The sequence below is a fragment of the Meriones unguiculatus genome, chromosome 8 (assembly GCF_030254825.1).
Source record: "Meriones unguiculatus strain TT.TT164.6M chromosome 8, Bangor_MerUng_6.1, whole genome shotgun sequence".
Classification (NCBI taxonomy): Eukaryota; Metazoa; Chordata; class Mammalia; order Rodentia; family Muridae; genus Meriones; species Meriones unguiculatus.
Genome location: NC_083356.1, coordinates 122,683,495 through 122,709,188, shown reverse-complemented (window position 1 = coordinate 122,709,188; position 25,694 = coordinate 122,683,495). Strand labels below are relative to the sequence as shown.

Here is a 25,694-nt window from a genome sequence, read left to right as displayed (position 1 = left end):
ATAATAACGATGAAGACAGAACCAATACGAAAGGTCAAACGCTCTTGCACATTGCGGTACATGGAAATATTTATGTGTGGCAGATTAGTGGATCCAGTAACAAACTATGCACAGGGTATACTCTTCCATCAAAGTACAAATCAGAAAAAACTTCCTGGGTTTTTTTGTTTTCCTTCTATTGATGAATTTATATACTTCCTTTCTGATTCCCTGGGATTGTCTAAATGGCAAGTGTTTAAGCAAATGTTCAGATTTTTTTTTTTTTACAGATAAAATAAATGCATCTCACACAGACAATAGACAAAAAGAAAAATCATGCTATCATGGGTCCCTAATCTGTGAATATAACAGAATGGGGTCACATCAGACTTACACGGAGTCGCCCTTAAATCCTGAAGGATTTTAGAAGGAGTTTACCTGCTTTCTAACTAAGCCATTTCTAAGGCCATCTGCAAGGGTAATTACCTTGCCCCTTTCTTATGGACAAGCAACAAGTTGCATGAATGAGGCAATCCCACTCAAGGCATATAGCATTTTCTATTCCATAGCTTCACTTCCTAATTGAGATGTCAATGGAACTGCATTCAGAGGGGGCTAGCAGAACAGCTAAAGCCTAAAGAGTCACATAGTAACAAAGGAGTCCTGGAGCCCGCAGACTGTCCTCTGACATCCCCTATATACTTGGCATGTGTATGCAACCATGTCTGTGTACATGTCCTTGGAATGTGAAAACTAAGAAAAATGTTGAAGGAATTAAAATTTGAAATGTTCATTTATATAACATGTAAGTCATTATGTGGTAATATCACAGCATGTCAATATCTCATTCTCTTAAGAACATGTTGAGTTATGTCTTTCCCCAGCTTGTCCGAATTTGAAAATAAAAGAACTATACAGTAATACCCAATCGTAACGTAAGGATGCTTCTGTCTGAAATACACTGTCTATGCGGTACTTACGACAGCCTGCCTCGTCAGAGTTGTCCTTGCAGTCATAAACCCCGTCACAGCGGTATCTGACGTTAATGCAAGAACTCCCATCAGCGCATCTGAACTGCGAACTCGTGCAGTTTAACACTGAAAACGGAAGAGAAAAGCATTTGAAATTAAATCCAAGGTAAACGGAGCACACGGCGAGGAGAAGGTGAAGCCGTCCACTCACCACAGCCTGCCTCATCAGACCCATCAACACAGTCCTTGTCCCCATCGCAGACATACAACGGGCTGATACATCGGTGGTCAGGGCAACGGAACTGTGTAGGTTGGCAGGTCGCCGAAGCTTCTGGTGACATACAAAAGCAAAGCCAAGTTTATATTCTGTTCAAAAACTTATCTCAGTTCTGTGTGGTCAGACTCCTTCAGACCAGCAGCAATATTAAAGCTAAGAATTTTCAAGTTTAAAAAACTCGAATAAAAAGACTCCAGGCAGAGTCAATCTTGGGAAACAGAAGACATTCATCAAGGAATAGCCTGGTGCCGTTTCTCATGAGTCCGTGACTCTCCCAAATCTGAGTAGCAGGGTCAGCTCCCCACGAGAAGCAACAGTGCTGGAGCAAGGTACGCATGCCGCCCACCCACCCCACCAAGTGAATGAAAAACATGCGCTCCTGGAATGCAAAAATTATAAGGGCACAACTCTTCCGGGAGGAAAGTGAATTTCCTAGTTCTGTAACTGGTACAAGAATTTAGTCCTGACAACCCAGCTCCATCTTAAACTATTGTTTAACAACAAATGGACAGCTAAAGAATGAGTTAAATGACAGTTAAAGAATGAGAACCAGTGAAATGAGGGAGGAAGAGAGAGAGAGAGACTGACTGTATCTTTATTCTGTATTAATTAAAAAGAAAAACAGCCACTTGCATGGATGCTTACAAGGTGCTGGGTAAACTGATTTTTGTTAAAAATATACGTGTGTGATGTGGGATGTGTGTGTGCATGATCATATATACATGTTAGAAGGCATGCGCACTTGTGTATGTGCGCGTCTGCTCATGCGTGTGTACTCATGCTTGCGATGGCCAAAGGTTCGTGTCATCCTCCATCGAGTGTCAGACCTCTTTGCTCCACCATTTACTGATTGCAGCAGTTAGCTGAGTCTATGGATGTGCACCACCACATCCAGGTCTCTTGTTTGTTTGTTTGTTTATAGTTTCTATCTGGATGCCTCGCATCTGTGTTCTGCTTTGATAAGGCTCAGTACATCCAACATGGATGAGGCTACTGATATCTAGAGATTGACAAGAAGAAGACAACGGTAGGAGTCTCAGAGGCAAGAACTCAAAGCCTGTAGATTTTTCGGGTCTACATTTGGGGTGACCAACCCAGGGACCTCATCAGCTCAAAACTCACGGCAGTTCTTTTCATCTGATCCATCCGAACAATCATTGTCTGTGTCACAGAGCCATTCTCTTGGGATACACATGTAATTGTCGCAGGTGAAGGAGGTGGATGGGCAGGTTGAAATCATACTAGTGGGGCAGTTTTCCTCGTCACTGCCATCTAAACAGTCATTCTGTTTGTCACAGCGCCACTGGCCAGGGATGCACTGCCCGCCGCGGACACAGGTGAAAGCCGAAGACGAACAGGAATTATCTAGAAACAGTCACAGAGTGCTCATGAAAAGGTTTGCTTAGTCACACTCTCATGAGGTTGCTCCTGGAGAGACCAAGTTCTTCTCACTTTTCAATACAGCTTCACACAAAATAGGGAGCAATGGGAGAGTGGTTTAGGTTTGATAAATACAAAGCATGATAGAGGCACATACCATGTAATGCATACATACACATATGTACTCTCTCAGCCATCAAATATCTATAAATATCTATCTCCCTACCTACCTATCAATCTATCCATCTTAAACTGGACTTTGAGAAATATAGGAATCTTCCCGACACTACAGCTTGAGTTGGTACAATCCTTGTCTCATCTCTACCTTCCTCCTGCAACAATTTCAGGAAAATGTACAACTTTTCAAACAACCCTTCATTCTCTCTACAGGCACGGGTTATCACTGCTGCTGGCCTCATTTTTAAATAGATGTTTCTAAGGATCTCAATTGTCTTCAATTTTTTTTTTTTTAAGTGGGATCCTTGGGCCTTCTGCAGTGGTAACTGTTAGAACTGAAACCGCATGGGTGAGAATACCATCAAAAGAGTGGAGAGATAGAGACCCATTCCACTCCAGGTCATTGCCCTCCAGAGGGGGATTAAAACATACTCAGGACATGATGTTTTCAAAGGCTACAGCTACAAGTACCTATTCTGTGATACGGCTCCCTACGCTGTAGAGCAGTATCTCTACGAGTGAGCCCCATCCTAAGCCCTGATTTGACTTTTTGAAGAGCTTACCCAAATGAACAGAACTGCATGGGGTAATGTCACAAGAATTTTATTGATAACAGTCTAATCTAGGACATTACTAATGAATCATGTAATGCTTTACTTTTAATGTACTTTGAAGTACATGTTAACGAATCTTATATTCTGAGTAATACCTCGGTGATATTTTCCCATGCACATAGCCCGTGCTTTTACCATTGCTTACGACCACTCCTCTGTCCCGGTCACCTCCGCAAACGCTCCAGCACGAAGATACTCACTGAAGGCGCCACAGTGAAGCTCGTCGCTGTTGTCATGACAATCATCCACTCCGTCGCAGCGGAATACACTGGGCACACACTTGCCATTGTTGCAGGCAAACGAGAGGGAGCCGCACTGCGGCGTGGGCGGCTCGCGGGCTGGGTCGCCCTCACACGTCATCTGATCCCTCTGAAGCCTCATGCCGTAGGGGCAGCCACACACCCGCTGGAAGTTTGGTACTGGGAAGCAGAAGTGGCTGCAGTCGCCGTTGGGATGGGTGGGCTGACTGCAGTAGTTGGACCCTGGAAACGCAAAAACAACCGGGTCCAAACTTTGATTTGTGCAGGAAAACAAATAAAGAAAAGAAAGAAAGAAAGAAACCATTCCAGACCCAACAGTAGTACAAATTTGGGAACCAGCCCACCAAAGGCAATATTCCGTTTAAACACAGAAAAGTGCTAAGATATGTATTTCCAAGAAACCCAAGTCTTGCCATGTCAACTATGTGGCTGACAGAAATACAGCACTGTTGGGAATTATGCTGAAGAAATAGTTAAAGAGAAAAGAGCCGCCGCGTCAGATAATTATGTCCAAATAGAGACGATGTGGCAGTGCGTCTCACCCGTCTGGAGGTCAGCGTCGTAGGTTTTCACATGCATTATGCTGCTGATGCCACTCCGGATAACTGTCCTATCACCACCATCAGATTTCCTGACGCGAAGGATTGCCCCCAGTCTCCAGTCTGTCAAAAACACGTTATCTACGGAGGAAAAAAGAGTAGCAATTAGCATTTCAGATACATAATGGTATCTGGTAGTAATGAGGTTTAAATATCCACAGATAAAAATAAACATAAAAAAGAATCTTAAAGTTGAGTTCCTATCCCCAGGCAAAACGCTTAACTGTGAAAAGGAAAGAAAGAACATCATCTCTAGGCTGATTCCAAGTGCAAAGTCCTGTACCCTACTGTAAGAATGCCCACTGTTTTTCAGGCTCAATCTTAATAAGAAGCTTTACCAAGTGGTGGTGGCACACACCTTTAATCCTAGCACTCAGGAGGCAGAGGCAGACAGATCTCTGAGTTTGAGGCCAGCCTGTTCTACAGAATGACTTCCAGGACAGGCAGTGCTACACACAGAAACCTGTCTCAAAAAAAGGAGGAGGAGGAGGAAGAAGAAGAAAAAAAGGAGTAAAAGTACAGATCTCCTTCCTGCAGGAGGAAAAGTACAGATCTCGTCCCCAAAAAAGTGTGTTTGAGTAAAAATACCAACAATTGTGTAAGCATCTACATACAATCTTTAATAGTTTAGATTTCAGCGGTGAATTCTGTGTAACACAAGACCATAACTAACTTAGAATGTCACACGTTATAAAATTAATTTTCCTCATCTGTGGTCCATACTCGTAGGTCATTGAAGCCACTAAATCTTATCTCCCTTTAATGCCATTTTCAGTTCCACCATTCAGAGGAGTATCTCATGACATTTAAAGAGATGAGAAGTTCAATCAAACTCCTAGTCCTATTCAGTGTACAGTCAAGAAAATCTAACCAGTCTTTGAGCAAAAAGTAATGGTTTGCATAGGTTTGTGAACTAAGAGACCATACCATACCGATATAATGAAGCCAGGCATGGTGGCATTCACATATTTCTGAGACTGAGGAAGAAAGATCAAGGGTTTGAGTGAGCCTGGGCTATATAGGGAGACCCTGTCTTCAAAGAAAAAGAAGGGAAAAAGAAGAAATTCATAACTAAAGTCAGAATTGACTGAAACTAACTAATACTATTTGGGGGACATAGCATTGTTCTCATGGGTATTCACTCAATATTTTTCACACTGATAAAACCAAAAGAAATTCAAACATCTCAGCATAGACCAGAGAAAAGTAAACATTTAAAAAATGTTCCTATGTACTAGCAAATAGCATGTGTCTGACAATATTTAAAAGAGGGAGTAAATACGGGAGAGGTGACTGTTTATAACTGACTCATCTCATCAAAAATCTCAGAGCATTTTTAAAATATTTTTTAAATACCACACACTCCACAGATAGATAGAAAGATGGAATATTCAGTATGACTAGCCACTCTAGTTGCTTACAGCACTATGCCAAGTATTCAAGTAGGGGTTTCTTTCAAAAGAAGTTATACACTGTTTCAACTAGTTTATACACGGGGCTTTTGATAGCTCTATTCAAAGCGTCACCCCTCAAACTGGACAAATATCAGTTGTCACGAATAGCCAGGATGAACTGCAGTCTCTCCTCATTCACTTGGCCTCACACTTTGTTTGTTCATTTGTTTGAACAGGGTCTCACTATTTAATTTATTCACTTGACGTTGGTTGTGAACTTGCTTTGCAGCCCAGGCTGGCCTCGTGATTCTCCTGCCTCAGCCTTCTAAGAGCTGGGATGACAGAAACACACCACCAAAAGCTTTACGTGAGCACTGTGTGCAATGCACGAGCTACACAGAGCCCTGTTTCAGGAAGCCACCTGTTTTACTCTGCACAGTCTTGCTATGCAGGCAAGCCATGGCTTGACTATGTGGCCCAGGCCAATATCATGGTGATTTTCTTGCTTCAGCTTCCAAAGTGAGTATGTACCACCAAGACTGGATCACCAGATTATATTCTTATTCTCAGTGACTCAAGTCACAGAATCAAGTCTCCACTGAAGAAGGCAGTTGAGAGTAGGAGGCCAAAGTCTGGCTACCATCATGGCCTCTATTGTCCCCCACAATTCCATGATGCTCAGAAATCTTTGTTAGCAACATGAAAATATCAATGGAAAAACGATCATGTCTTTCTGTTCTTCATGAGTCATATTTTGGGATGGAGATAGAGTTTTGTGGCAAAACATTTTCCTAGCATGTATGAGACTTGGATTCAGCCCCCAGGTCTGGGGAGAAATAAAGCTATGCTTTACCGTTTCTGTGAAACAAAGAGGACGTTACCTATTTTCTGACAAAACGCCTCCAAGACATTCAATGAATGTACAGTGATGAATACATCTACTTGCCCTTCCACAAGGACTCTGATGAGGCTTTAGCCAGAGCACAGTGGCTACTGTATACACAGCTCTTGCCATTTTATTCTCAAAAATGATAAAGGGAGTAATTTAACTGTTCCCTCACGTGATACTATCTAAGCACATACTCAGGAATTATACAGCAAGTACTACAAACTGTTAATATTATGAAGATGTGTCCAGAACACTCTAAAGATGAAAATTTTCTGTTAGGCCACAGAGGAGGGCTTTGCAGCCAGTCCTGAAGATACCTGATAAAACAGGATCAGATGAATGGGGAGGAGGTCCCCCCTATCAGTGGACTTGGAAAGGGGCATGGTGGAGATGAGGGAGGGAGGGAGGGAGGGACTGGGAGGGAATGAGGGATCGGGACACGGCTGGGATACAGAGTTAATAAAATGTAACTGATAAAAAAAAATAAAAAAATAAAAAAAAATAAAGAGAACCACTCTTAGATTAACAATGGTAAAAAAAAAAGATGAAAATTTCCACCACCAAGCCAAATTTTTTCTACATATAAATAATAGCCTAATTTTAAACTTAATTTACAATACAGCACACACTTGTTATCGCATTAAAACACACCTTTAAAAATGGTGAGTCCAAAAGGATGCGTCATCTGGTCGATTCGGCCCAATCTTTTTCTATCTAAACCGTCAAAGGTACTGTGCTCAATTTTATCAAAAAAGGCATCTACCCAGTACAGTCGTGAAGCACTGAAAAAAAGAGGGGGGGAAAGTTATCTAATACCAAGAAATGAGTGTCTTGAGCCCTGAGGACATTTAGCAGTTATCTTTCCTACAAGAGTCAAATGTCTCTATTAAAAATGTTGTATGCCTCTCACAAATACAGGAAAGTTGAAACTTGAAACCTGTTTCCTTGAGAAATAAACAAAAATATTGATGATGTTAATGTTTAAAAGACTTAACACCCTTCTGCCATTTTCTCCACAATCTACATTAATAAACATATTTAATAAATACTGAATTTAATAATATATTTAATAAATAAATACACTATAAGCTCATTGGTCTTATTCCTAGATAAAATCAACTCTTGGAAACCCCAAAAGCATGTCAACACTAGTTTATTGATTCAATATGCATTAATTCACTTAAGATGTCTCTACAAGAAATTAAACACAAGCTTAACTCTCTATCCAGCTTCTAAGATGGGACTCATCTGCCATGTCCCCATCATTCCGCTGTTTCTAGAAAGAGTAGTGTCTGAATTTTGTATCATTCGGCATCCATCGCTCATCACCTGGTAGTGATCAAAAGGTCTCAGAAGGGCACGCAGTACTCCTTGTCTTACTCCACAATGTGTCCAGGATACTGGATCCAGTGTCCAGCATGCCTCCACCACGCTCTACAGTGATGAAACTTCAGATGGCATCTACTCACCTCCAGTCGATGGCCAAGCCATTGGGCCACCCCAGAGTAGTGTTGACTATAGTCGTTAGGTGAGACCCATCGCTCCACGCTCTCATAATTTTAGCAGGACGGAACCAGTCACTCATGAATATATACCTAGAAAAAGTGAGAACAGATCAAGGAGGACAACACTACAACAAACTGATAACTTAAAAAGAGTTACAGTTGAGTTTCCTCTGCATACACGCTCTCAAGTTTGGCATATTTAATTCTAAGCTACCGTTTAAGTTATAAATATATAACCGCAGTCACAGTTATAAATGATATTAAAATGGGCATCCAGGACAGAGAATGACCAGACTATAGGTCGTAAAACTTCAGTCATCCAACACATTGGCGCCTTTAATCCCTTTAATCCCAACACTCAGGAGACAGAGGTCAGCCCGGTGTACATAGTGAATTCCAAGACAGCCAGAGCTACTGGGAGTTCAAGGCAAGTCTGGTGTACATAGTGAGTTCTACAACAGCCAGAGCTACACAGTGAGAGACCCTGTTGTGTTTTTTGTCCTTAAACCACCTACATACCCAGGCAGTTAGCCAACTTGTGATCCCTTTCCCTCTGCCAACACCACCATACCAGGAATGCTAGAATAATAGTTATGTGACATCTTTCACATATAACCCTTCTTCAGATTATATAGTAAAGGCTTCATGAGTGAGAAATCAAATTCTATTTTCTTTTTATTTTGGGATTAAAAACATTCAGAACCCATCAGATCATTCTCTATTCATTCTTCTGTAAGGAATTTATAAATTTGCAAAACATTTCTCTCTAAGGTAGCAGAGAGATGGTTCAGGGATTTAAAAACACTTGCTCCTAAGATCAGTAGTTCAAATCCCAGACACCCTCTTCTGGCCTCTGACTCATTCACAGGCATTCTCAACCTGCACATTCCTGTGCGCATACACTTAAAACAGACACATACAACATAAAAACACACACAGTACTCTAACTCCATACATGTATGTGTGTATGCGTGTGCCCCCCAGGTGAGGAAACCCAGCTGGATGAGTCACAAGCTTTGTCCTTATCATTCCAATCAGACACACCCGAGTGTCTCAGGCTCGTTCTGAAAAAGCTACTGAACATATTCAAGTAAGAACAGAACAGAAAGAGAACCCTGTAGGCTAGTCGGTCTCCTCCTGTCTGACCCAGTGCTAATGGCAGCACATGAAATAGGGATTAGAAAGTTCTCAGCCACCCCCAACCCAAGCTTCATATCAATAAACTGAAGCCAAGGCAAGAATTGGATCCTTTCTTGATAGCTCTGTTACATTTTTCCTCCCTGCGGTAACTTTAGAAAAACCAGACTTCAGAGAAAAGGTAAAACTTAAAAGAAAGAGTTTTGTTTTGTTTGTTTGTTTGTTTACACTTTTGAAGGTGATATCTGATGATCACCTAAGTTTATGGCAAAGAGATGAGATTGCAGGGTCCTTACGCAGTCCGGGCCCCAGGGCAGTGCACTGAAAGGCATTCAGCAGCGGCAAGCACTCACATACCCAGCAGCAGGGTGGACCACAATGGAGCGGGGGTGGTTTAAGTTGCTGATTATCTGCCGTCGGGACTTATCAGCCAGCTTCATGACGCTGACACTCTTTAGCCCTCCATCTGTCCAGTAGAGATTCCTTGAAATCCAGTCAAAAGTCAGACACTCCACACTTTGCAACCTGTTTGCTGTGAGGACTTCTTTTCCTAGAAGTGAAAGTGTGGTTATGCTATTTAAAACAAATTTCCCAACTGCTGCACAGTTAAAGGTTGGATGAAAGGACATATTTTAAAAACACGTGCAGAATTCTTCAAAGAAAAAAAAAAAAGAAGAAGAAGATTCTGCAAACTGCTGAGCAACAATGAGATAAACCTAAAATCTATCCCATGCCCACAGTTTGGATCTCAAAGAGGAGATACGGTAGTGATAAGCAGACCTGGGTCTGGATTCACTCCCTTGTGTAACCTTCCAGAACATGTGAGGAAGAGATACCTGAACTCACCTACCACCCAGAGACGGCGCTGAGCTGACACTGCCAGGTACAGTCCGGGGCAGCCCACAAACACCACGGCCCAGCCCTCCCGAGACTCTCAGCAGGCCACAGGGGGCCAAGATTGCAAAGGAACCAGAAGAGCCGGTTACAAGAGAAAAAGACCACAATTCCTCTGCACATCCTTTCCTGTGAAAACCTTGTGGCTTCCTTCTCTCCAGCTCATTGAGAATAAGCAACCACATTGCTCCATTTTGCAGTGTGTTTTAATAAAAAGAAAAAGCAGCCACGCATGGCTGCTTTAATCCCAGAGGCAGGTGGATTTGTCGGAGTTCCAAGGCCAGCATGGTCTACAAAGAGTTCTAGGAGAGCCAGGGCTGCCTGGAGAAAAGAAAGAAAAAGAGAGAGAGAGAGAGAGAGAGAGAAAGAAAGAAAGAAAGAAAGAAAGAAAGAAAGAAAAGAAGGAGGAGGAGGGAGGGAGGGAGGGAGGAAGGAAAGAAGGAAGGAAGGAAGGAAGGAAGGAAGGAAGGAAGGAAGGAGAAAGAAAGAAGGAAGGAAGGAGAAAGAAAGAAGGAAGGAGGAAGGAAGGAAGAAGGAAGCAAGAAGGAAGGAAGGAAGGAAGAAAAAAGGAAGAAACGAAGAAAGAAAGAAAGAAAGAAAGAAAGAAAGAAAGAAAGAAAAAAGAAAGAAAAGGATAAATAAAGAAAAACAAAAGGCTGTCTTCTGTGTTTATAATAAAAATGTATGCCAGGTGCTTTAAATGAATCCATGACTGAATATCATATGAGTAGGGATTTTGCCTCTTTTATGGATGAAGAAGCTGGGAGAGATGGGAAATGAAGCATTGCATATAAGAAACATAAAAGAGGAGCTGGGAACAGTGGTGCATGCCTGTAATCCCAGCACTTTGGGAGGCATAAGCTGGAGGATCTCTGTGAGTTCAAGGTGAGCCTGGTCTACAAAGCAAGTCCAGGACAGCCAGGACTACACAGAGAAAAAAAAACCTGTCTCAAAAAAACAAAAATAAAAAAAGAAGCAGAGAGACAGGAGGAAGCAATGGGAGTCTCCTATGCATACAAGATTGATAGTGCCTGCAGGTTCCCAATAGAAGCAGAAGGGGGAGAAAATTTCCCATGTTCTTGAAGCTTAGCTAGGGACTAGTGAGTTAGTGACAGAGACTGAAGGATGAAGAAGTCAAAGGACCACCAGATTTTGGCTCCAAGAACTTTAAGTCTCATTTGTCAATATTGAAATGCATGTCCTTAAATAAACAGCCTGAGCCGAGGTGGTGGCCCAGAGCCTACAGCCCCAGACTAGGCTACATAACTCAGGTTAAGACCAACTGGTGCTTCATAGTAAGACCCTGACTCCAACACACTTACAAGTAAATAAATACAATCTTGATTATAACTTGTTTTGAAAATAAAGGAGAGGTGTCAGGGAACAGAGGTGGCTTGTATCTAGTAACACAGAACTCTAGAATGCTGAGACAGGGGGATTCCTGCAAGTTCCAAGCCAGTGTGGGCTACAGCAAAGGAGAGGGGCGAAAAAGGGCAGTGAGTGTGTGTGCGCTTGTGTGTGTGTGTGCGTGTGTGCGTGTGTGTGTGTGTGTGTGTGTGTGTGTGTGTGTGTGTGCAATTGGTAGTATCAGAGAAAGCAAGTGAAATATGTCAACATACACATTTTCTCACCTGTGCCATCGATTTTTTGTTTATAAATTATGTCTTTTGATAAATCTGAGAAGAAGATGGTGCTGTGTTGGGCATCAAAATCAATTCCAACAAAGTAGGAAGAACCTCCTGTGACAGGAACCATGACATCTTCCTGGGTAGAAAGCGTGAATGGGATCCCACGCACGGCCATTTTCGATGAGAAGAGCAAGAAGCTCTTAACGGCTGTAGAAGAGGAAAGAAACAGGGGTCAGCCGACAGTGCAGACCCTGCCCCATTTCTGAGACACTGCTTCTTAGTTCACCAAGTACACTAGATAGTCACAAAATGTAATTCTGAGAGGAACAGCTAAGTATAGTAAGTATAACTGGAAACCATAGTCTAGAAGAAAAGCCTTGTCCTTGGGCTGTTGCATTTTTATACACAAGTATCACATATGTTCACACCATTTCCCTTTGTGTTTGAGGGGTGTGGGTGTCCTCCTGAGAGGGCAAAGGCCAGAGGAAGGTGCTCTAACCGCTATCCCAGAGATGGTGTCTCTCACTGAACCTGCAGCTAACTTGGTTACAGAGGGGGGGGGAAGAGAGAGAGAGAGAGAGAGAGAGAGAGAGAGCACAACAATGAGATAGATTATCCAAAAAGAAATACGGAAGTGAAAAAAAAAAGAAAAGAAATACGGGAGTGAAAGAAGAAAGACTGAAGAAATGAAAGAAAGAAAGGAAGAAAGAAAGAAAGGAAGGAAGAAAGAAAGAAAGAAAGAAAGAAAGAAAGAAAGAAAGAAAGAAAGAAAGAAAGAAAGAAAGATGCTGTCTAAAAGCAAAGAAAACCATGGCAGCATGTTAGAAAATTCAAAGAGGTACATCCAAAATATAAAGGCAAGAACTAAAGAAATTTAAAATCAAATCATTAGACAAGGTTCTATTTTTTAAAAAATAGATTGTTAAGTTAACAAATTTGTCTGAACTAAAATAAGAGATCACATATACTACACAGAGGCAGAGATATCCAGAGAGCAAGAATATTTCAAGAGGATGGAAAGAGTCATGATCAGCCTGAATAGATGTGCTGATAACCCAAGAAAAAGGGCAGCCTCCAAGAGAGGCAGCAAGAAGAGAGGAAGGAAAGAAACAAGGCCAGGTGATCCAGAAGTCATCCACCGGAATGGGCAACTTCGCATCCCATCAAAATCAGGGCTGGCACCTAAAGTGGAAACAGCAAGGCCACACGCAGGGCACAAGACCCTGGCATTCCAAGCCCAGCACTGGGAAGAAGTGTGTAGAACACTGAATGGTGGCCAACACACCTATGACCCACGAGTTCTAGGCCAGCATGAACTACAAGGTGGAAAAAAAAAAAAAAAAAAAAAAAAACGAAAAACAAAGAAGTAGAAACAGAAAATAACTCAAACCCAATCGCACAGAACTTAAAGGCTATAACTAGAAAAATGATAATAAAAAGAGAACAACGGTTTCTTTGGTTTCGGTTTCAAATGGTTCTGTGTACAGAGAAGAAAGAAAGGTTCTTCTTACAGGGAAGACTTCAGACAGCGGAGCTAGCCTGTGCAGAGCTGAGGCTACCCGGGCAAAGCACGCGAACCGTGTGACGCCTGCCGGGAAGACAGTTAAGGCAGGTTTCTTACCAACACAGTGGCGCTCATCAGTGTCCAGTTCAAAGCCAAATTCACACTTGCAGCGGTAGCCCAGGCCACTGTTATCCGTCCTGTGACTGAGGACACAGACCTGTTCACAGCCCCCGTTGTTACTGCCACACGGATTGCTGGCTGCAGGAAGCACGTGGATTAAGATGTGTTGAGAAAAAGCAGTAACACGGAACATACGGGCGCCTCCAGTGGCTACAACTTCAGGGCCATTACTCCTCCTTCCCACTGGTCTCCAGTCTGGTCTCCCTCAACCTTCCACTCTTAAACTCGTAGTGGCAAAACCAGGGCTCCTCAGAATCTTCTGTGAGATTCTTTTTTTTCTGAAATAATTATGTCACCGTGTGCTAGCCTTAGCCTGTATTACATAACTGAAGATACCCAAATGATTTATTCCTTTGATATAAATTTTCCTATATATGTGTATTTTTTTCTACTATTTAGTGAGTATATATTTTTCAAGTAACTTAGTGTACCACTAATAGCTCTGAAAAGTTGCCAAGACCTGAGTGCTTGGCTAAAATAGATCTGGTTCCAAACCCTACACATCTGTCACCCAAGCTAGTTTGTCTTCACATAGCTCACTGTGGCCTGTGCTCAAGGCTGTCAACACTGAGTTACTCTGTCTGCTTTACAAAGATTTTGCTTGCTTGTTTGCTTGCTTGCTTTGCGCATATGAGTGTTTGCCTGCATTAATGTCTGTGCACCATGAGTGCAGTGCCCAAGGAGGCCAGAAGAGGGAATCAGGTCCCCTAGGATGGCATTCAACTCCCATGAGTCAGCGCGTGGGAGTTAGTGTGAGTCTCTTCCTGGCTGAGCCCCTCATCTGCTTTTCAAATTGTCTTCAGAACCTTTGATTTATACATGTAAAACTCCTCCCTCTGCAAATGTGTTGATATGAGGAAATAATAAACAGACATCGTTCAGAGCCAAATAATGGAATGAATATGGACGGCTAAATAGAATGCAGTAGCTTTGAACTCAGGAGCTCATCAATAGAGTCTGAAAAACCGTTCCAACTATTTCCAGAATATTTTCAGACCAAGCATGTGTTTTTTTTTTTCAAGTGTGTCACATTAAATGCTATCCATCTAAATATATCTAGTGTGTGATTTTGTTCTGGTATTTTTTTTTAACTTTATAGCTTTTCTTCACAGTCAACATGAGAATTCTAAAACAAGTATCTTTCTCTAAGTTGTGATTTATCAAATCTTTCTACCAACATTGCTTTCAGTATTTATTTTCTTCAATCCAAAATACAGGAAATAGCCATACAACTCTGCAGATATGTCAAAGTTAAATTTAAAACCCTCAAACACGCGTAAACCCTACTCTAAAATAGCAGTATCTGAATCGAGATTCCTTCTTGCAGTTTTGTGTTGTTTTTTTAACCAGTACTATCCAGTTTCTGTTACTATGGCTTTATAGGATAATTCAAATTCAAAGAACTACCTGCCTGTGCTGGGATTGAAGGCATTGGCAACCAAAGATTTAAATTAGGGACCAGGCAAACATACTAAACATGTTTGTTCCGTGACAGCTGTAATGCAAACCAAAGAACTTGTTTGGCGCATCCACCAAACAAGTAGAAAAAAACTTGACACAGGACCCCAGTGTCCTCAAAAGTAGTCATAGGTTTGCAATAGATTTCTCCCAGTAGAAATCAAGTGGTTACAATAGTTCATTTGCTGCTAGAACCCAAGCACCTGGGCAGGTTTCGGGATACACTACAGGAGCCAAGAAACTTCCGTTCAAGGAATCTCCTCTACATCCATGATTGTAGCTCTAAAATGAGTGGCATCGATTTCTCCAAATGCTCAAGATCTTGAGACGGTTTAGCGCTCTAGACGACCTTAAATATCTTCGAACAGCACCCAAACCTCCACACAGTACATCAGCATGAGTTCCCATAATTACAAGAAACTGTTTCCTGTACCAAGTAAGGTGATCATTGTCCAGAGACTTACCATGGGGCTGCCTGAGGGCATGGTAAACTGCCACCCCATTAGGCCTCAGGGAAGACTGGTGATACACCTGAGGGTGGGTTTCTGTGAACTTGTTTGCTTTCATCACGGCCAGCTTCGTCCAATCAGTAAAGAACACATGTTCCTCAAACAAGCTTATTCCAAAGGGATGAGGGATAAGGGAGCCTCCGTGAACTACTGTCTTCCTGTTACAAAAGACACATGCATGTGTCATAACACTGTGGTGCTTGTTTTTATTTTAGTGAAGGGGTAGTTTGTTCCAAGGAATGTCTAAAAGCCTGTAACAGGACAAACTGAGACAAGACGCATTCTGGGACGCTTTTGAAATCCCTCCTGTTGTGGAAGTTTGGGTTTATGATAAGTGAAAAGCCGACAAGTGGCACCCAACATGGGGCTTGGCATAGTGGGTTTCAAATGCCGTAGAGGAGACAGCAGGGTACAGAGAAAGGCATATACTGTTTCAGAAGATGAGCAAAAGGTTTACTGCGGCTCTTGCCTCTGGGTCCTCTCATGCTCTGCTCCCAGAAAAGGCTGTATTCTGTTTCAGAAAAGGTTGGGAGAATTATTGAACAAGTAGAAAAGTTGCCAGTAGATATGGAGGAATATGAGAACCGAAAAATGGGTGAAATAAGAAAATCACAAGTGTCACTCAGATTGAAGAGTTGACTGTACAACTAGAGAGTTTGTGGTTAGAGATGGAACCATGGGAAGCAAATACCTGGAAAATGGTTCAGACCTGGTAACCAAGAGTTTCCCCAAATTGCCACCTTGCTCTGCTACATGCGCTTTTGGTCTCAAGTCCTCAAAGGCCCTGGGAAGGCTGAGGACCCAGAAGGAACAGAAGGACATACAGGCCTTGAGCAAACTGAGCTGCCAGAGGAGGAGCCTCGGGTTATAAGCACCATTCATTAACTTTCCCAGTAGCCACCAGAGTTTTGGATATGAAAATGCTATGAGCTTCAAATGCAGTGAATTGGGTCATTTGAAAAGAAATTGTGACCAAGCCACCAAACACAGAGCTCAAAATGGCCAGTGCATTAAATCTGAGAAATACGGTACGTTCCACCAGAGAAGGTAGCACTCAGTTCTCAGCAAGAGCCAGAGTTTGTAGATGCTGTGATAAAGGGGTCATCTGACTATTGAATGCATGTGCAAGAGAGACATAGAAGGTAACTTCTTGCCATTAGGAAACAGCTTTGGAGGCCTAGCTCGAGGCTCTCAACAGCAAAAAGTTTGAGCCTTTCCATGCAAGAGCAGTTACCAGGTTATAGAAGAAACTATTGATTCAAAAAGCATTTGGTTCCTCCATCATCATTTTTTAAGAATGCAACCGGAGGTCTCATTCATATTAAAATAAAAGCCATTTTTTAAACAGAAAAGGGGGAAATGTTGTGGAAGTTTTGGTTTATGACCTGTAAACATGGTTCTACTTTAATCCCAGGTGTGGGACATGGAACTGATTCAAACTGTCCACAACAGTAAACTCTCTGCCTAGTGAGGGTTTGGGGAGAAGCTCTTTGCCAGCTGCAGATAGTTTAAATCTGAGGACTCTGGAGAGGGAATAAATGGCAGAGCCCAGAGAGTGCTGGGGTTGGGGGAGGGGGGCTCCAGGAAAGGGGAATGCTGCTGGTGCTTCCCCCGTTGCTGCTCCTGGTCGATGTTGATGCAGTATGGTGAGAAGTTAGAGATGCGCTGAAATGGAAGATTGGACTTGTCCTAAGGACCACCATAAACAAGGGGAGGCAGCTAAGAAAAACTAAGCCCCTTCTCCTGACTAACTTTCCTTCTCTCCTACCTGGTGTTGGGGTGATGAAAGGGATTGGGGTGGAGAAGGGAAAAAGATATAAGAAACCAAAATAAAACAGATTTTAAAAGTATGCCAACACCCTCTCATTACATAGATTTCTCTCCCCCCACCCCCCTTTAGGGAAGACTGCTGAGACTTAACTCTGAGGCTAGGGTTGTAGCTGATAGGTAGCATGCTTCCCGCCAAAGCAAAGGAAAGAGGAGGGGGGAAAAAGGATGAGGATGACAGCAAAATAGAAATCAACCCTCCGGCTTGCTCTACATTTGAGGGAGAAATTACTGCTTCTCACTTGTCCTTCACACTTTTAAGGCTGCCTCACATATAAAAGGCCAAGGTGTGAGATACATGAATGCAGTCAGGATCAGTAATCTGCTGAGCAGTTCTCCAACAATCATTTCCCACCACACCACAGACCATTCTAGGAGAGCGAACACCCGGCAAACACCCAGTGCTACCACTCCTAGGCACTAGATAAAACCATCCGAGGACCAGAATTGTGCAAGGGCACAGTGAGCAAAACTGCTTCAGTCGGAAGAAAACAAGACAGGAGGTCCTGAGGAAAGGAAAGGAAGAGACGGCGAGCACCACAACAACCACCTGATCAGACACAAGAGAGGAGGGAAGTGGAGCGTGATTCTGAAGGAGAAACTATTATCCAGGCCCTAAGAAGAGTACAACAAAAAAATGAAAACACACACAATACAAATATAATAATAATAATAATAATAATGAAGAGAAGAAGAAGTAGGTAATTTTTTTTTTTTTTTTTGTAGTTTTGTTTGTTTTAAGACAGGTTTATCTGTCACCGGCTGTACAGGAATTCGCTCTGTAGACCAGCCTGGTCTCTAACTCACAGAGATCCACCTGCCTCTGCCTCCTGAGTGCTGGTCACTGGGAACACAAGTCAACACGAAGATCAAACAAGCTCTCATTTCACAGAGGAGTTCTTTCATTCTGGCCCTTCGCATTTATACAATTTCCCCCAACTTCATAAAGCCATTTAAAAAACAGAAACCAAAACGCCTCACCTTTGAATCCCATCGTATGTCACAGTTTCGATATAGTCATAACGAGAGTCCACCCAGTACACTCGCTTGGTCACCAGATCCAGAGTGATGCCAGCGGGCCAGCCCACTTTCGTCTTGACCAGGTCTTTCCGATTGCTGCCGTCCATGAAGGCTCTCTCCAGCTTGGGCTCCCCAGAGAGGCTTCCCCAGTCTGAGAAAAACAAATAGCTACAAAAGAAGAGCAGAAAGTGAAAGAGTCCATATTGTAAGTGTAACTTAGCCTGCTAAAGCTCAGATGAGGAGGGCTACAGCATCTGTACCTAACCCTTACAGGGAGTGGGCATTTGGTGTGTTGTGTTGGTTCTCACTACGATCGGCTTGAGACCTACACCCTGAGCAGAACAAGTACTAAACAGAGTACTTACATGAAAGACCCCGTCGGCCAGGTCACACTCAAGTGAATCCCCTTCATGTGGGTGGAGCATGCTAAACGCTGTATTATAATAATTAAGCTGAAACAGAGCCCACAGCCATGCCAATGTGGCTACATGAGAAGACAGGTCACACCAACTGATCAGGTGTTTCCAGGGCACCAATAGGTGAGCTTGGATTGCAAATCCTCATCTGGACCTGTATTTAGTGAACTCTGTTAAAGCCTCCATACCTAGGAACCTACTAAACACAGTTTCTAGGGTACAAAACTTAAAAAGAGCTCAGAATTAACTGCCTCTGAATCCGCGGGCGTTAGAGCTCTGTGGCGAGGAATGGCTATTCTCTTGAGACCACTTACCCCACAGTTGGGTCTAGGGCAATTCCTCTAGGATGCCCCAAGTTTTCGGTTATGAGAGTAATACGCTGACTTCCATCCAAGTTGACCACATCAATGCGGTTGACCTTTGTCTCTACCAGATAAAGCTTATCATTAATCCAGTCCACAGCCACATTCTCTGGAGCATCCACAGAAACGTTAAGAATTTCTTGGGTATTTAAGCCGTTAATGTCGGTGGAAAAAACCTGAAAGAAATACCACAATCAGTTACCTCAACCTTACAAACAGCTTGCTGTTATATTTTACATTGTGGGTTACCAGGAGAAAAGGTATTTTGTTCAGAGTACATATAGGGTAAATACATGGTTGGATTTTTATAGGGTTTTTGTTTTGTTTTGTTTTTAAACCTACATTTCTCATCCCTGGTGTAGTTTGGTTTTATTTTTGGGTAAAGATGATGGTAGTTTGCTTTGATTTTTAATTTATGCGAATCAGAATTGCTATTGATCAAAATTCAACTTTTTATTCTAATTATCCCTTAATTAGAATCTTACAAAGGCATATTTGGTTTCATATTAAAAGAAATGCAACAAGAATAAATGAAATTCTATAACTCTTTAGGAGTTTCTGAAATATATGTTTTAAGAACCTGTATTATATTCAAAATTCTAACAAAAGAAATCAATCTTACTCTCTAAGTAAAACAATGTATTGAAATTTTGGCCATAACATTAAAAACTGCCAGCATTTTTTTTTTTTTTTTTTTTTTTGCCCAACCCTCAGTTACAACTCCATGTACAGATGACGGTTAAAAATATATATATCTGATGTTTATCATGCAAGTAAGCAGAGTATTTTTATATTTTAAATGATTGAGTTTCAGAAATGTCCACTAAATATCTATCTGGTTTCGAAAGGTCTATGATTTCTTTTAATTAGGCTTTTGGACTCCTTTACGAATAAAATTAAAAGTTGCTCAAGGCTAATCGAAATAATAGCTGTCTTTGTCTCACGGGTCACATGTAACAGTATAGCGTGGAAAAGACGCTGACTAACATAAAATATCTCAAGGGCTGTTTTTGTCAGAAAACAAAGGAACTTTCCCCTCTGCTCCCCCCCAAAACGAAAAGCTATCAACACTTTGTGCTTTAGGCTCCATCCAGCTCGCAAGCTATGCCCTTGAATTTCCTACTTACCTTGTCTTGCATGGGGTCTGTCCAGAAGACTCTGCGCTTCTGATAGTGGAAATCCACGCCCATAGCCACTCCGCGGTTTCTAGACTCCACGAGAACCCGGAAGATGCTCCCGTGAAGATTCCCAACTAGCAAATCCCGACCATTGGAGAAGATGATGGAGGCTGCACCGACTGCAAGCGAGAAGGAAGAGAGCAAAACCGGTGAAGAGCGAACGGTGTCGGACGCGGACACGTCTTCCCGCGAGGCAAGCAGACGGCAGCCATTCTGCCGATCCTGCAGGAGGTTATGCTTAACAAGGAAGTCCACAGTCACTGAGGTGTGTTCTCGCTGCTGGTCCAATGCAGTTAGGGAAAGAATACAGCAAGTCCCCTGACTTGGACACCTTTTACTCACCTGTACATTCACGTCATTTAAAGACTCCAGGAATGTCTGGGTCTAGTGTAGCCAAATCTACACTACAGATTCCCAGCTATGCAAAAATAACATGATGAAATCGCTCGCTGAGTCTTAGTAGTAGTGGCTGAGAAATATGGTTGACTGGTTTTAAAAATCATGTGTGGGGCTGGAGGGACGGCTCAGTGGTTAAAAGCCACAGGACCCCTCATAACCTTCTATAACTCCAGGTCCATAACTATAACTTTAACTATAACTCGTCCTCAGGTACCAGATGCACAACTGTTGCGTAGACACGTGCAGGCAGAACACCCAGACACATAAAGAAAATAATAATTCTTTTTAACAGGTATGTGTATTCAAAGCTGGCGTGCTATGCCATAATATAAAATAAGAACTGAACGGGGGCGGGGGGAGGGTTTGCATTCCTGTAACTGCACTCAGGAAGCTGCTGAGGCAGGGGGACTGTCCAGAGTTTGAAGCCAGCATAAGCTACACAGTGAGTCCCGGGACAGTATGAGCTACAATGTGAGAAACTGTCTCTTAAATTTCCATTAAAAAAATAATAATAAACAAGCAAAGGTTGACATAGAACACTCTTAAAAATACACGACATTAGCGGATATTCGTATTTACTGGTGCATGTCAAAATGGAATTAAACACAATTGTTGTACTTTTGTTTTTACATTTTTTTTTAATTTCCTAAAATTGAAATGAAGCAAGGACGGTTACTTGTGGGAAAGGAAATATAAAATTTGGGAGAAGAAATCAAGGACAGAAGAACATATTTATATATGCACTAAACATGAATATACTTAAAAATTTTTAACGTGGAACTACTTTTATTTTGTTGTCTGAGACAGAACCCCACGTAGTCCAGGTTGGCTCAGACTTACTAAGGAGCTGAGGATGACCTTGAACTCCCAGCACCCACATGCTAGGATTATGACCACGCACCATCACTCCAGGCTGATTGTGAGCAGACTGCACACTCAGAAGTGAATAAAAGTAGCTGCCAAAACATCTAAAAGATTGGCACATTAATAAAAAAAATGTGCAAAAATTAGAAGAAAAATGCCTCTCATCTGGGCCACAGGAACATTACAGTTTCAGAAGGCACCAGAGGCATTAAATAGCCAAGTGTGAAGTGATAATTGAGACCAAAAAGAGCTAAGAGCTAGCCCTGTACCTTACTGGGAGTAACGAAGGAAAGAGTAAGGGGGGAAAGGAGTTAAAATCAACCCCCAGAAATCCCTCATTTTTCACAAAATACCTAGAATTCAATGTTCAAAAAAAATTAGCATGTCCCTTTTGAAACTTTGTAAAATATTTCTAGAGATAATTTTCACACATTTGTAATAGGTAACAGCCATAAATCTTAATCACAATAAAATCAATTGAGTGATACAACAGCCTAGGCGAGTAAAGAAGCCACTAAAAATAACTGAAACTCGGGCTAAGCAGTGGTGTCCCACGCCTTTACTCCCAGCGCTCCGGAGGTGGCGGCAGGTGGAACTTTGAAGTCCAGCCTGGTCTACAGAGTGAATTCCAAGACAGCCAGGGCTACAAAGAAAAGCCCTGTCTCAAAACAAACAAAAGACAGAAGAGTACATGCTTAAGGCCTTAGGTTCAATACCTAGTACTGAAGAGGGAAATACAGGAGAAAAGAGGAAAATATTAGGGATGTTCACCATTAACTCAAAAATTGGTCCTTAATAATGACATACAATTATCTTTGCTCCCAGGCCACAGGGCTCCCTCTGCTCTGTGCTTCGCCACAGAGGACAGCTGCTCAGAGAGCAAGAGCCAGGTACTCACAGGAATCGTTGGATTTGCAATGCTGCCCGCGCTCCAAGATATAGCCTTCCTCACAGAGGCACTGGTGACGGCCTTGTTGGTTTTCACACTTCTGGTCACAAATTCCCCATATCTGGCAGTCATCAAAATCTGCCATGTGAGAGAAACACATGCATAATCATGTCCATCAGCATTTCTTGGGGATTCCCAGAAGGAAATTCTGGATTCTCTACGTCCAGGAATATTGTTACATCTTGGTCCGGAGAAGTACACAAAACCAAAAGGAGAAACTTAAAACCGGCATTTTTCATCCAGAGGAGAATCCACATTGTCTACAGGAAGGCTCACAGAGGGCTGACGGCACTGTACCCAGAGTTATATTGTTATGTCTCATTGTTGGTATTAATTAATATTGGCTTACAAGATTCATGCGGTTTGGCAAAAATGCTTGCTTTTCCAACAATAGCCATTTGTCCCCTAGCTACCTAAACAGTAAGTTGTCTGCCACATTTGAAGTCCTCAAAGGCTACATATAACACTGATTACAAGAAGAGGGAAGATACAGGAATAGTTACAGTTGCCAGAAAGTTGTGTTGGACAAAAACATTATTTTTGAATGTGTAAGGCGACCCCTCATAAAAAATGCTCTGTGGCAGTGTATTTGAAACCTTCTGTTTACCCAAATGCCTTTGCTTTGACCTCGAAGTCATAAGCAACCTAAAATTATCCTGTTTATTCCTTAGCTATTCGTACATTTTAAAAAGTGTTTGTTGAATGCCCCTCACATAAAAAAGATACAGATGTCTCACACACACAAAGAACAAAGACTTCTGATGTAAATGACATATATAACAGCATTATCGGAGACTTTCTTCAAGACTGTGAGGATTGAGGGATGCACCAATTGTTCTATTCTTGACAGACTGGTACATTTAAATACCCATCACAACTATGACCACTCCCTGTCTGTGAGCAGCTTCCTCATGTCCTCTGGCATTGCAAAAGCATAATAATTATAGTTACTTATTTGATTGCTTATTTAATTTGTTTGGGGTTTTTTTGTTTTGTTTTGTTTTGTTTTTTTAGACAAAATCTCTATGTAGCCCTGGCTGTCCTGGTCTTGCACTGCCTCTGCTGGCGTTAAAGGATGTCACTATGGCCCAGCTGCCACCTAATTTTTTTAAATTAGGGGTGTGTGTGTGTGTGTGTGTGTGTGTGTGTGTACATGCATTCCCTCGGATGTATATGAAAGCCAAGTGTAGATTGGTTCTTTCATTCCACCGTGTAAGTCCTTGGGCTCGAACTCAGGTCATCACCCCCGAAGCGATCACCTTTACCCACTGAGCTGTCTCACAGGCCCACCATCTAATTTTGATTGCAAAAGTAACACTCAGAGAACAGCAAGAGTATGGATGCCAAAAGAAGGAAACTAGAACTGGACATGAGGCCCAAATACCCTTCCTGTCACCTTGCTCTGAGTGCATTTCAGAGTTGAATAATTGTGTCAGATTACTACCATTTTCAATAACTGGAGAGCATATCCTTTTCCATGCACCAGTGCCAGCCAAGATAGGACGACATGGTAAGACCATGATTCAAAAGAAACTACAACAAAAAAAGATTGTACTGTTTAGACCCCTATTGTGAAAAATGAAGGCTAATTAAACATCTATCATCAGTCAAGTAAGATAAGAAAATGAAAGTAGAATGGAGGACCTGGAAACTACCTGAAATGAAACACGGCCTATGCATGTACCCTTCACATTTATCTATTTCTCTTCCTTTCTTATTCTTGACCCCTCCCCCACCCCCCACTTCTACCAACAAATTCTGCTTTGGCAAAATTCAAAAACTGCTTTTGGGCTTAGAGCGCCTCTTAGATACTTCTGTCTGGCTGTGTGAAATCCCCGCATGCAGAATGACCTCCGTGCCCTGACCCTGCAGCACAATGTCATTCTGTCAACAAACAGCGTGTCTTGTCAATCAGAAACAATGAGCCCAGTAAACTGTTCCTGCATGCCACAGAAACTCCACTGCAGGGTCAAGACTAGCAGAGGCCAATGAGTGGTAGAAAGACAGCAGATTGCATGTCAAGATTACTCCATTTTATTCTTGATTTACCCCCGAGGCATTCAATGGAGAGACATGTTGAAGAAGAAGGCACCCAACTCCTGAAGTCTCTGCGGTGTAATGAATCAGCCACGCAAAGGGTGAAAAACGCCATGCAGAGGATTTACAGACTAAAACAATTCCCCCGAAATCTCAACTCAGCTTAAACAAGCAGATATCTGGTTTCATAATGCCCAGTATTTAAACCAGAGTTCTCTTCACAAAGAAAAAAAAAAAAAAAAACACAGTCATCTTGGAAACGAATATGAAAGAGTTTAGCCAGCCTCAAGACTCAGGGGTAACTCATGCATTCTTGAATTCTCGACAGGGAAGGTCACAGAAAAGGCCTCTGCAGGTGGCCGGGGGTCTTCCAGTCACAAAGGGCCCTAAATGTAGACTTTTGAGCTTATCTTTAAATGAGGTTGTCTGTATGAATGTCCCAGAAAGAGAGTGAGGGGAGGGAGGGGAGGGATGGGGACTGAAGGATGTCCGCTGGAATTTAAAACTGGTCCGTCACTGTTCAACCATGCTGCTTCTATTGTGCCGAAGGCTGAATGTGTTTGGTAAACCCTAAAAACAACTGCCAGCACAAGGGGGCTGTTTTTCTGCATCCCCTTGTCAGCAGGCTCTGTGGAAAACTGTGTAACTCAAAAAGACTTCTCCGCCCATAATAAAAATGAGACTCTCTAACAGCTACAAGCCCTTGTCCAGAGCTGCATTCTGGGGGAGAATGTGCTGTGTGGGAGAAGGAGGGGAAAAAGCCCAAAAACAGGTTGCGGGCAGCACGGGACAGGGCACACTGTAAAAGCAAGTCACTCTTGCTGAAAAGACTTCATGCCTTATCAAGTTTCCACAGCAAGGCAGGTGACACAGCGCCCTCACACCCCACCCCCACCCCCACCGCTCGCTTTGGGGTTTCTGAAAGGGAAGAAAAAAAAAAGGAAGGCTGATGTAATAGTGAGAATGCGGCTTCTGGTATTTCTCTTGGAATTCCTTTTCTACTGAGAGAAAGGGGAAATGCCTGGAGAAGGAAAAAGCCTGGAAATGGGATTGGCAGCATGCTGGCAGCCAATGGAACAGAGCTGCCGGGCACTTGCCAAAGACAAAGGGGCAGTCTCACCCCACAAGTGAACACTGCCACAGGGAAACGGAATGCCACTCGCAGAGGGATGCCAGCAGGGAATGGGCAAGGCTTCCAGAGTTAGGTGGAGCAGTTTGCCGCCAGATGAGGATGGCCCTGTTTAATCCTTGACTGCATCCCAGTGCAATGAAAATAAACACGGGAGA

At 42.5% G+C, this 25,694-nt stretch overlaps 1 protein-coding gene across 1 annotated transcript in view; it reads right to left on the bottom strand.

The window, feature by feature from the left end:
• Lrp2 (LDL receptor related protein 2) overlaps positions 1-25,694 on the bottom strand; it is a 155,762-nt gene that overhangs the window by 81,883 nt on the left and 48,185 nt on the right. Inside the window, exons 10-24 of the mRNA XM_021635601.2 lie at positions 22,320-22,448; positions 20,108-20,277; positions 18,933-19,156; positions 18,164-18,370; positions 15,311-15,513; positions 13,326-13,466; positions 11,708-11,911; positions 9,540-9,732; positions 8,010-8,135; positions 7,192-7,322; positions 4,201-4,338; positions 3,599-3,880; positions 2,350-2,592; positions 1,162-1,281; positions 960-1,076 (exon numbers count right to left, since the gene is read on the bottom strand). Coding sequence (XP_021491276.1) covers positions 960-1,076; positions 1,162-1,281; positions 2,350-2,592; positions 3,599-3,880; positions 4,201-4,338; positions 7,192-7,322; positions 8,010-8,135; positions 9,540-9,732; positions 11,708-11,911; positions 13,326-13,466; positions 15,311-15,513; positions 18,164-18,370; positions 18,933-19,156; positions 20,108-20,277; positions 22,320-22,448 — 2,628 coding nt within the window. The remainder of the gene's footprint in view (positions 1-959; positions 1,077-1,161; positions 1,282-2,349; positions 2,593-3,598; positions 3,881-4,200; positions 4,339-7,191; positions 7,323-8,009; positions 8,136-9,539; positions 9,733-11,707; positions 11,912-13,325; positions 13,467-15,310; positions 15,514-18,163; positions 18,371-18,932; positions 19,157-20,107; positions 20,278-22,319; positions 22,449-25,694) is intronic.